Below are 12,073 nucleotides of genomic sequence, written 5' to 3'. Positions count from 1 at the left end.
CGATGGCAGGCCGTTTTCTTTGTTCTCAGCTTACTTGGCTAAGGAGGAGTTCTTCCTTGGATTGGGCCCTTAGCCCAACATATACATTGGTATAGGCTCCCTGGTTCGTTTTGTAAATGCCACCCCCACAACAAATTTTCAAAATTTTTTACATTATATTTTTTATTTTATTAAAATATCAAATTTTCATAATTTTTTAGTTGCTCTTCTCTCTTCACACATTACAACTACTATCTACTCTCTCTTTTTTATTCTCAAAAAATACAAAAAAATGAATAAAAATGTATATACATAGCTATAGTAGTCATGTAAATTACTGTAGCTAAAATAGAAAATAGACCATAGATGCATAACTTTACATAACTTATCTAGGTAATTTTTAAGGTTGATTGGCCGAAATTTTGCATGGACTAATGCAAGTGCTTTAATAGGCTTGTAACTTAATAGACATTTTTTATTGTTTTTAACACGGTTAAAAATAAAAAAAATAACACATTATAAAAAATAAAAAATTACAAACCTTTAATGTCCTTTATAATAATTCATTTTTATCATCAAAAATCAAAATATTAATTGATTTTTTATCTGGACAATATTGGAACTTATATTCTTTATTTAATAACAAGAGATATGACTTGAGTTAAGTGGAACCCACTTATTCATGGAGTAATTAAAACATTTCAAATAGCAATTTTTCATTGGACTTATATTGAATGTAGTGTCCATTTGCATTGAAGAATGAGTACATTGCAACTAGACACTTAATTACAAACCAAAAAAAAAAAAAGAGAGAGAGAGAAGAGAGAAGAAGAAGAAGAAAGAAAGAGTGCCTTAAGATGGACCTAAGACCTAACTGATTAAAAGTTTTAAATGAACATTGTCCTATTGTTTGATTATACTCTCTCAGATTTGATAACACTGCTAGTAGTGATTTATATGTCCTCGTGGGTCATCATTATTAAACTATTTTTTTTAAAAGATAATTACAATATATTGTTAACCCACCATTCGAATAATTTCCTTCTGTCCTCGAAGCACTTTGTGCATAAAGATGTGTTAATTTAGTTATAAAGTTTTTGACAAAGAGTAATTATCCTTATTGTCTATTTGAGATCTGCTTATTTTGTTAAAATTAAAAACTTTTTGCTGAAAGTACTGTAGATAAATATAAAAGTTAACTAAAATAGTATAATGAGACTCATGAATAATACCGAAAATGCAATGGAACTTATGAATAGTAGCAAAAATAAGTTGAATAGTAAAATAAGTTAACCAAAATAATTTTTGCCAAAAAAACACATAATGAAGTAATATAACTTTTTTTTTAAAATAAAAGTTGGCGACAAACTTAATTATATATTAATAATGCTATGTTATCTATTAAAAAAAATTAACATTTCTATATATTTTGAAATTTTAATTGTTGGATTATATGTTTTTTACCCTTTTAACGCAAATATCAAACTTTGTACTAATTCGAATATTAATTACTATATAATCTATAAACTTATTTTTTATATATAATTTTAGATTACAAAAAATTTCAATTTAAACAATTGATTGATGAACTAAGAAGATAATATAATCTAATGATGAATTTGTCAAAATTCACATGTAATAAAAGAGAGATATTACATCTACAATATTTCTACAACAAATCACAGGTGGTTAGTGGTTATTAGTTCAAATTTCAAACTAACGCTAAGATTACTTTTTTGTCCTAACAATAACAACTAATAACAACTTGCCACTTAGGATTTGTTGTAAAATGTTATAAAAATATTATAAACATATCATTTTTAATAGTAAAAAAATATTTAGTGAAATTATAACGTCAAGTTATGACCAAATTTCTAGCCAAATATTTTTTATAAAATTATTTGAAGTAATCTAACTCTTTTGGCCGTGAGGAATGAAGGTAATATCTAAAATAGTTTTTTTTTTTTTGGCAATGGTTAATTGGCTTTTTTATTCATATGAAGATAAGCTGTATAACAAACAAATTAACCATCATTATCTAGAACACCCCATTTTATATATATATTAATTGAAATTACAAACATCCCCATTACTTTTAATCTTCTCCGTACAAATCCATTACTACCCAAAAAAAAAAATCCTACAAATTGAGAAGCATCAAAGAATTAAGAAGAAGATTCAGATTTATTCCTCTTCTTCTTCGTCTTCTTCTCAAATGGAAGCGGATGTATCTATCAATTTCTGCAAAACCCTAAAAATTTCTCTTTAAAGTTTTCGTTTTTCTTCATCTTCTGAGGAATTAGGGTTTGAGAAATCTGAGGAAAATAAAAAAGCTATGAATTCTGCAGTGCTTTTATCGTTGCTCTTTCTATTTGCTAAGTGTTTTATGGCGACAGCGAATGTTGTGCTCATTGTGCACAACGCCACTTTCTCTTTCCAAGATGTTGAAGCTAATTTCGGTTAGTTTTCTAGCTTCAAGCTTCAATTTTTATCTTTATGTTTTGTTTGGTTGCTGAGAAAATAGAAATTTGGTATTTTATTTTGGATGTTCAGATATTGTTTCTGGGTGAAAGGGTATTTCAATTTTGATTTTTGGGGACATGGGTGTGTTGAAATTTTCACTCAGGTTAGCTAATTCATTTGTTTGACTTGGTTGAGTTGAGATGCTTCTATTTTTGACAGGTCAATAGTAACATCATTAGTTGAAACAATATTTGGGAGAGACTAGACAATAATAATAACAAATTTCATTAGGTTATGATCCATTGCTATGCCTTGCTGACAAACTCTTCCAACAAAAAATAATAATAATAGCTTTCAATGACATCACCTATTTATGTTATCAAAAAAAAAAAAAAAAAAAATTCATAGTATGCATTCTTGTGTGTTTACATGATATTTGAATTAATATATTTTAGATTGCTGTTGAATATTTACCACTTTCTAAGAAGAGGTGGAAAATTTTAAGTTAAGATTGTGGAAGGTTTTGGTTGTTTGCATGTATCCGTGATGGTCTGCACAGCCAGATGTGTTGCTCTGTTGTTTGTGATGATATGTGATGTTAATACTTCCCTTGATTTGTGTTATGCTGTTTTTTCCAGCTCCACCGGTTAAAGGTTCTGGGGAATGTGGAGTATTATACATGGCAGAGCCTCTCGATGCATGCTCAACATTGACTAATAAAGTTGAAAAAGCCTCCAATTGCAGTTCCCCATTTGTTCTGATTGTTAGAGGAGGATGTAGCTTTGAGGATAAAGTTAGAAGAGCACAGACAGCTGGATTCAAAGCTGCAATTGTCTACGACAATGAAGATAGTGGTGTCTTGGTTGCAAGTAATGACCTTTATCTGCAATAAATATAATCATTTTTTCTTTCCAAAGACATTCATACCCATAGTTATTGGTCAATAAAAGAAACATTTCTCTTATTATTTGAAAAACTGTCTTTTTGGATTCTCAAACTCCAGGGTTAAATAAGGTTCTTGAAGAGGCTGTCCCAACTGAAGAAGATATGAAAATATGTAACTCCTCACATGCTTTCTACTGGGGTAGTAAATGAGATTTTATTGTTTATGAGCTAGATCCCTGACAAATGATATGATACTTTCTTTTTTTGATTGGTAAGAAAAATATATTCAAAAAACTGCTAGATGCAAAAAAACACCAGCAAAACAAAAGTACAAAAACAAAAAGAAACAAAAAGAAAAACAAAAAAAAGCATTAATTACAGAGAAGAAGAGAGCTAAGGAAAAAAGGAATAGAGTCACTAGAAGTGAGTCCCCAAGCCCTAGCCCAATCAAAAAGGGAACCAGCGAAGAGAGCAAGCAGCTGGTCTTCAAATCTATCCAGATCCTCAAACGTCCGCTGATTGCGTTCCCTCCAAATGCACCGCATCAAACACAGCGGAACTAGATTCCAAATGTTAGATGAATGCTTCCCCAACCAATTCCACCAACTAAACAGACAAATGATATGATACTTTCATAATGATATTGTGGTAATATATGTGCCTTCGCAGGTGAAATGGTAGTCTAAAACATACCTGATCAGTTCATTGACACATAATATGATGCCAGAATAACAGCCATGTTACTTCAATACTGATTGTGGTTGGGTAATATGTCAAGGATGTTTTTTGTTGCAGTGAATAATATTTAATACGTTCACTGCATGTACATATCCCTGCATGTGTGTGCACACCATTTACTATTAGTGACAAAACCTTCCACAGCTGATTAAAAAGGGGGAATTATACTAATCCCGAGTGGCCTGTTTTCACTTTGCCACCTGTTCCAGGATCTGTCACTTTGTCCTTCTAAGGTTCATTATATTGCATTTTGTTTCTTAATATAGACTGAATATTGAGGTGAAGCACATGCTTCACAACAAGATGTAATTGGAACAGATCTCTCAAGTGTGTTAAAGAGATACTTACCAAGTCACAAGGTGGCAAAATGAAAATGGGCCTTTTCACTGGAGAACAAAGTGCAATTTTCCACTAAAAAGAGTTTAGGTTTTGTGAGCACTCCCATTTTTGTTTTAAAATGTAATGTGCAAGTACTATTTGGAATTCCAATTATTTTGTTTGTACAGTCTATTTTCCATGTTCCTGTAGGGGAAGAATTCTGTGACTTTCTTCTTATGTTGACTTCTTTTAATTGGTCACTAGATATTTTGTTATTGTGATAATCCCTAATTCAATCATGTGGATAATGCAGTGGCAGGAAATTCAGCCGGTGTAAAAATAAACGCTGTGTTTGTTTCTAAAGCTTCAGGTGAAATACTAGCAAAATACACTGGCTTAACTGACATGGAGATTTGGATTATCTCAAGTTTCGAAAACTCAGCATGGTCAATCATGGCAATCTCTTTTATTTCCCTACTTGCCATGTCTGCAGTGCTCGCTACTTGTTTCTTCGTTCGTAGGCATCGTATAAGACGTGCACGGCCTCGAGCTTCTCATGTGCGGGAATTCCATGGAATGAGCAGTCGATTAGTGAAAGCAATGCCAAGTTTGATATTTACTGCTGTTTTAGAGGATAACTGTACTTCAATAACATGCGCTATATGCCTTGAAGATTATACCGTCGGAGAGAAGCTTAGGATTTTACCATGTCGTCACAGTAAGTCTTTCTTACCATAGCAAAGCTCATATTGCTTGCAATTTTACGTCATTAATTGCATTTCTTTTAATTGGTGGCGTGGCTTTTCTTGGGGTGAGCATTTTAAGTTTTTCAATAGTAGGAACAACTCTAGTGATGTTTTGTGTTGGGTGGTTGTCAATTCACATGGACTTTACCAATGAATATGCATTGTGATGGAGTCATTTGAGATTTTAACTTCAGATAATGGTGATGATTTTCTAATTAGCACGATCTGGAGACCTATGTAGTTGTAAACTCTTAGTATACGACCTACCATGAATTGCACACTATTGCACAACTGAATTTTACATCGTCTATTTGCTCCTGTTGGCAGCCTTCTATTTCTGGGTGTTAAGGTCACTATGTATTTATTGCATTGCTTTATAATTCATGTTTTAAGGTTTTTGACTATGTCCTTTTACACTGTATATATATATATATATATAAGAAACTCTTTACAAAGATAAACATTGCTCCTCCCTCTAAAACTAGGACTTTTCTACTGAACAGAAAAGTGAGAATGGGAGATAACAATAATGAAAAGGGACCTTGTTTCTATATGATAGAGTGTTAGGGTTTCCCTTTTAGTTTATGCTGCCACATTGTCCTATTGAGTGTTCATTTTTTACCCCATTATTAACCTTAGTTTCTAGCTTTGAAATGTCTATAGCAATATGAGCCCTAGATTTGGTGTGCAATCAATCCCTAGCTTAAAGCAAAATGACAAATAATCACCTGCTGTTGGAAATTTCCATTAACTAGGTTCCAAAGATGGAGAGAATGTATTTCAAAACTCTTTTTTTCCCTTAATTTTTCCCCCTTACTCCCAGAAATCAAGATTAAACAGTTGAGAACAGGGAGTTGTATCTTTTATATCTATTTACCAGTTAAACTGTACAAATTGTCCATATCAAAGTGATTATATTTAGTGAAACAAAAATAGGGCAGAGGAACGTATACTAATCTGTCTCTTAGAAATGGATGATTTCATAAAATTTTATGAACTAATTGTTTTGTTCTACAATGTTAAGCAATTTGTCCCATGTTTCTGTGCAAGTCATATGCTCCTTGACATACCTGGTTTAAAACATCCCCCATTTGAATACTTATTGGGTGTGCCCCTGAAAGCTAAGCATAGGTTGTGTTCATCTTAGTCACTTCATGAAGGAAAATAAGCTAACCATATTTTGTTTCAAATGAAATGGAATTAAGCTAACCATTTGGGAGCCCAAGTGAAGGAGAAAAGCCTAGCTTATTCTCACTGCTATGTAACGGTGAGAGTAAGCCAGTAAAGAGTTGTATTGTACCCATAGAGAAATGACTGCTTTTAGCAATGGCTACAACAATGACCAAAATCCCCAAATCACCAACCAAGAAAACCTAATCCACCACCATGAGAGAGAGAGAGAGAGAGAGAGAGAGAGAATGTTTGGGCTGAGAGGAGGTTCAGGTCAGGTTGAAAGTGGTGGAAAAGTTTAGGGTTTTCTTGCAGTGAGGATAGGAGGAAGAGATGATCTCCATGTGGTCGTCAATGAAAGGCATCACCAATTAGTCACTCGGTGTTGGTGAAGGCAATGTAGGATGAAATTGCCCTGTTGCCTTGGTCATTGGCAATGATTTACATGCGGTTGTTTTGCCACTTGTTTATAGAGCTATTTTTAAATTTGCTTATTTTTATCCAGCTCATTTGACACCCAACCTATTTCTCTCACTTTAAACAAATAAGCAAAAATAAACCAATGAAAAGCTCATCCAACCCAACATATTTCTCATCTCATGGCAGGATAAACTATGATTTTGGCCAAATAAGCATGGCTTCTTTTGTTTAGCAAGTAATTTCCTTTATGAAAGTATTTGTTGTGCTTTATTAGTATGAGATTTCATACACTACCAATGATTATGTATGGGATTTGTGCCCGTTTGGTACAGCTTATTTTTCAACTTTTGAAAACATGGGTTTTGAAAAAACTGTACCTAGAAAAAACGTCGAGTTTAAAAATGTTGTACTTTGAGAAAATGCAGTTTGATAATGCGTTACCAAACGAGCACAAAGGTTCTTTTGTTGAAATGAATATATGCAGGAGTACTTGTATATAAACATGTTGGGTGCTAGTTAGCTGAACTGATAAAGTCTTTTGTTGTTAAATAAGAGATGCCATGGATTGAAATTCTATTGTATCTAAAAATATTATAATAATTGTATGTAAACAAGGTTCTTTTGTTGAAATGACTATATGGGAGTTTTTATACACACATGGAACCCTATCTTATTTCATGCTGCACAGCGTTTGTAACTCGAGGCTATTTTATTTTATTTTGTAAATGGCATAATATTTTAAATGATTCTTCTTGTGTAGTGACTTATTTTATCTTCCGCCATTTATTCTCATATGTTGAATGATTGATCTTGTGCAGGAACTTATTTTATTTTCTTTCATTTCATTCTCATACATTATCTATCTTGTACATATAGTTATAAGGTTTTTGGGAATTTGACAGAATTTCATGCTCTCTGTGTGGATTCATGGCTTACTACCTGGAGAACCTTCTGTCCAGTTTGCAAGCGTGATGCTAGAACTAACACAGGTGATCCACCAGCTTCAGAATCAACACCGTTGCTTTCATCCAGCCCAGCCTCTGTGGCTTCTTCTGTGTTATCGTCTATGAGGTCATCATTTGCATCATCATCAGCCATACAAATAGCACCAGCATCATCTCAATCCCCTTCAGTTTCTCACATGCACTCTGTTGCTAGCACTCCTTACATTCAGAACTCTCTTAGGTCCTACCGCCAATCCCCTCCCATGCATGTAAGCCGAAGCTCAGTAGATCTCAGGAATGCATCATCCCAAAGATCTCAAGCTCCCCATTTCATTTCACCCCACTCATTGGGTTACCCATCCTATTCACCATATAACTCACGATTCATGTCTCCATATATTCCAAGCCCAAGCAGTGCATCACCAAGCTTTGTCAGTTCATCTGGTCGGCAGCAGCACCCTCTGCATTGCAGCGAGTCAGCTGCAAGTTTTTCTCCCTTTGCTTCTGCCCAATCTCTTCCAGAATGCTGAGTTAAATTTTAGCATATGTTTTGTAAGCTGGATAGGTGCTGCTAAGAGCTCACCAGTGGGAGTTGAACCGACATTCCTGAGATCATTTTTACCTTAAGCTTGCACTGTAAAGTTGTTGTGTCATGATTGGATTCTATTTGACATAGTTGCTTGCTTACACCAGTTTTTATATCTCGAGTGGAACTTGTTGCGACCTCACGTGTACATTGTAGCATAAGGTTTTCTTTTTGTTTTCAAGTGATTATTGTGGTTCTTTCATTTGAGGTCTGTGAAGTGTGTCTGAAAAAAGCGTGATTGTATTGTGCTGTAATTAGGGTCTGTTTGAGATCCGTTTATTTTACTAGAACTGAAAATTTTGTGCTAAAAATACTGTAAATAAAGGTAAAAATTAGCTGAAATAGTATGGTAGAATCTATAAATAGTAACAAAAAGTGCAGTGGGTCCATGAATGGTAGCAAAAATAAACTGAATAGTAAAATGCTAGTTTTTTGCCAAACACACTTAATTTCATTGACATGATGTTGTGATAGTGTTCATTGGTGAATATATGGTAAACCACAATAACCAGAGTTGTTTAGGGCTGTGTAGAAATTTGCAGGGTGTAGGCTTGGTCTAAATATGAAGCACCCTTACTTTTTCCTGGCTGTTTTGCTGAAATCTTAAAATTTTGCAGGGTGTAGGCTTGGTCTAAATATGAAGCACCCTTACTTTTTCCTGGCTGTTTTGCTGAAATCTTAAAATGTAAATGTTAGTGAGATGTTTCTAAATTAAAATTCTGTGTCATGTGAAATGTAGTTTGCTTTAAGAGAAGCAAGATGCATGACCTAAGAGCATCTCCAGTAGATTAGTCAAATATTTGTACTGTTTGGCTAATGAATTCGAATGCACTCTAACACCAGGGAGCTGCAGCTCGAGGGGATTTGGAGATCGTCGTAACAGTGACATTTAACTTTTATCTACTCACTTTTTAAATACACTTTCCAACAGATTCTCTATTCCATTCTCTATCTCATTTAAATATTATTTCTTCATTCATTTTTTATTCATTCTTTATCATCATTTATTCTTCCTATATTTATTCCCAATAATTATATTTTTTAATGAAAAATATTATATTTACAACATTTTTTGCAATACTTTCACAAGAATTATAACAAAATCTTATATGAAAATTTGTTACTAATTTTAATTTGAACTCACCACTGAAAATATAATTTTATTATGAAAATATTGTGGTAGTATTTTTCAATTAGAATTTTTTATTTTTTATATTGTTTTTCTCCCGTTCATTTCATTTTTTTTTTCTTTTTCTTGTTTTTCTCCTCCACACAAGTGTCCAGCCCCCTTCTTTTTATTTTGTTTTACACCTTAAGAACATTCTAGATCTCCATTTGCTTCACATAAGAGAAGAGAGAGAGAGAGAGAGAGAGATCACAAACACAAACCCATCGCTGACGACAGCTCGATCCCAACCACCAACACAAACATGGCCCAATCCCAACCATAAACACAAACGCCAACCACAAACACAAGCACATCCCAATCTTAACCCAAACCCACGATTTGATCTCAACCCAAACCGACAATCAGAAACCCCAATGACCCACCACCACCAGTAGCAACAATATGACCCACTCCACCACATCACCACCAAAATACCCAGCAAGGATCGGAATTGATTTTAAGGAAGGAACCGTGTGGTGGATGCGTGAGTACCATGGAGGCAGTGGTGAGAGCTTCGGCCGCCACCATTGAGGCACTGCCAGTGGAGGCCGGTTGAGCTTGGGTCAGATTGGCTTGTTCTTCTTCCTTTTTTTTTTTTTTTTTCTTCATATTTGCTTGTTCTAATTCAACTTTATTTTATAAGAATTAGAATTTGTTTTGTGTTCTGTGTTTGGATTATGTGAGAAACGGGGTCAGATTGGCTTGTTCTTTTTTGTTTTGTTTTGTTCTTTTTTTTTTTTCATATTTGCTTGTTCTGATTCAACTTTATTTTAAGAATTGGATTTTGTTTTGTGTTTTGTGTTTGGATTATGTGAGAAACGGAGAGAATGAGAGGAAAAAAAAAATCCGGAGGAGAGAGAAAGAATTGATATAATAATAACTGGTATAATTTTTTAATCCAAGAAATTCGATTGCTAATGTACAGTAGCCCATCAAACCTGATGGGTTACTGTTCATAAGCCAAAAAAAAATCCAAGTTTACCGAATCTGCTGGAGCATGAATGGAGCATGAACAGTGCACAGATTCTCTAAATTTTAGCTAATATACCCAGATACATACATTGCTAGAGATGCTCTAATGGCCTTATGCCCGCCATCAGGTTCCACATATCGAAGGATATAAAACCTAAAATATATCACTAGCTTTTGCAAATTTACGAAATAGAATTGAGTAATTTCGGGAGCATATCACGAGCTGGACCAATAATATAAGACGTAATTAAAAATTATTAATCATTAACAAATCAATAATCTTTTTTTTTTTTTTTTAAGGTGATTCCAAGGTGATCATAAAAGTTTTCTCATGTAGTGAATATGAATCATTTTCCTCTTATGATCACTTTATTATAGATATTAAAGTATATACGACTTCTTTTAATTTTTGTCGATTTTCTCATGTTTATAAACAAGGTATTTGTGTTGCTCATAATCTTGTTAGACATGTTAGTGGTCTTTCTGTGTGAATGAAGGATATTCCTTCACACATCAACTCTATTTTCTTAGCCTATTTTAGCTAGTTTGTTTTCTTTTAATGCGATTCTCTTTTTCTCAAAAAAAAAAAAAAAATTTAAATAATTGATAGTCAAAGGAGGGGAAATTTCTTTCGCATAACCAAATAGGTCTTACCTAACCAAACAAGCGCAAGCAAATAGGACCACCTCTTCGTAGCCAAATAGCCCCAAACCCCTCCATCACAAATGGCATCTAGTCACAAATCAGTCCACCGTCAGCCACCTCTCAATGCCATCGACCACCACACTATGACATAGACCTCTACAGTCTACACCATCGTCATTTGTATCCATACTCAACGCCACCTGTACCCACAGGCCACGTCCACTCCAATCTCCAAGGGGAGCCGTTCACAAAGACTTTGTTTAACATTTCACTCCAAGCCACGTAAGGCTCCATGCAAGGTATGCATGCAAATTGTTGTCACGAATGGGATCATACCGTGAAATCCTATTTTGAAATCGCTTTATGTATTATGGTGGATCCAACCCTAAATCGAATCTGTTCAAGAAAAGAGAAGGCGTTTGTTACGATCATGACGAATTTTATGCTGGAGTTGTAGTGGTCGGTATGCATGCAAATTGTTGTCACGAATGGGATCATACCGTGAAATCCTATTTTGAAATCGCTTTATGTATTATGGTGGATCCAACCCTAAATCGAATCTGTTCAAGAAAAGAGAAGGCGTTTGTTACGATCATGACGAATTTTATGCTAGAGTTGTAGTGGTTGTGGCATCAAATCTTAGTGCAGTTGTAGAGGCCGACAACTGATCATAGAGGTTTAGAGTTTGCTTGATTACAGGTAGAAGTCAGATCAGTTTTAAGAGTTAACACCTTAGTTATGAGTTGGTGCTGACTTTTTTCTTTTAATCATTGTTATTAATACCGTTTTGGACCCGTTTCAATTTGTCCAATGGAATAAAATATTTCGGTACCAACCAATTTCGGCATACCGTTTTAGGATGTTTCGAAGTTTTTTAAAAATAATTTATATATATTCTTGTAGAACATAAAATTGTCAATTCTAATAAATAAATAACTAAATATCAAATAATACAAATCATTTAGTCTTAACTCTTAAGTCTTAAACATCAATAACTTGAAATATAACATCAATTTAACATCACACAATAAGAAGATTA

The 12,073-nt window shown here is 33.9% G+C and overlaps 1 protein-coding gene across 4 annotated transcripts; it reads left to right on the top strand.

Moving 5' to 3' along the window:
• Positions 1 to 2,067: 2,067 nt before the first annotated feature.
• LOC115975389 (receptor homology region, transmembrane domain- and RING domain-containing protein 2-like) lies at positions 2,068 to 8,591 on the top strand. Of its 4 annotated transcripts, XM_031096151.1 has the most exons (6): positions 2,068 to 2,438; positions 3,081 to 3,311; positions 3,446 to 3,499; positions 4,697 to 4,753; positions 4,877 to 5,101; positions 7,622 to 8,591. In XM_031096151.1, the coding sequence occupies exons 1-6, from the start codon at positions 2,315 to 2,317 to the stop codon at positions 8,191 to 8,193; spliced, it is 1,263 nt and encodes a 420-aa protein (XP_030952011.1). In that variant the 5' UTR covers positions 2,068 to 2,314; the 3' UTR covers positions 8,194 to 8,591. The 4 variants fall into 4 exon arrangements, with proteins under 4 accessions (XP_030952011.1, XP_030952009.1, XP_030952012.1 ...); XM_031096149.1 differs by having other exon boundaries at positions 2,069 to 2,438; positions 4,697 to 5,101; XM_031096152.1 differs by lacking the exon at positions 3,446 to 3,499 and having other exon boundaries at positions 2,070 to 2,438.
• Positions 8,592 to 12,073: the final 3,482 nt, after the last annotated feature.

The sequence above is a fragment of the Quercus lobata genome, chromosome 2 (genome assembly GCF_001633185.2).
Source record: "Quercus lobata isolate SW786 chromosome 2, ValleyOak3.0 Primary Assembly, whole genome shotgun sequence".
In the NCBI taxonomy this organism is placed as follows: Eukaryota; Viridiplantae; Streptophyta; class Magnoliopsida; order Fagales; family Fagaceae; genus Quercus; species Quercus lobata.
This window is presented reverse-complemented; position numbering and strand designations above follow the sequence as displayed.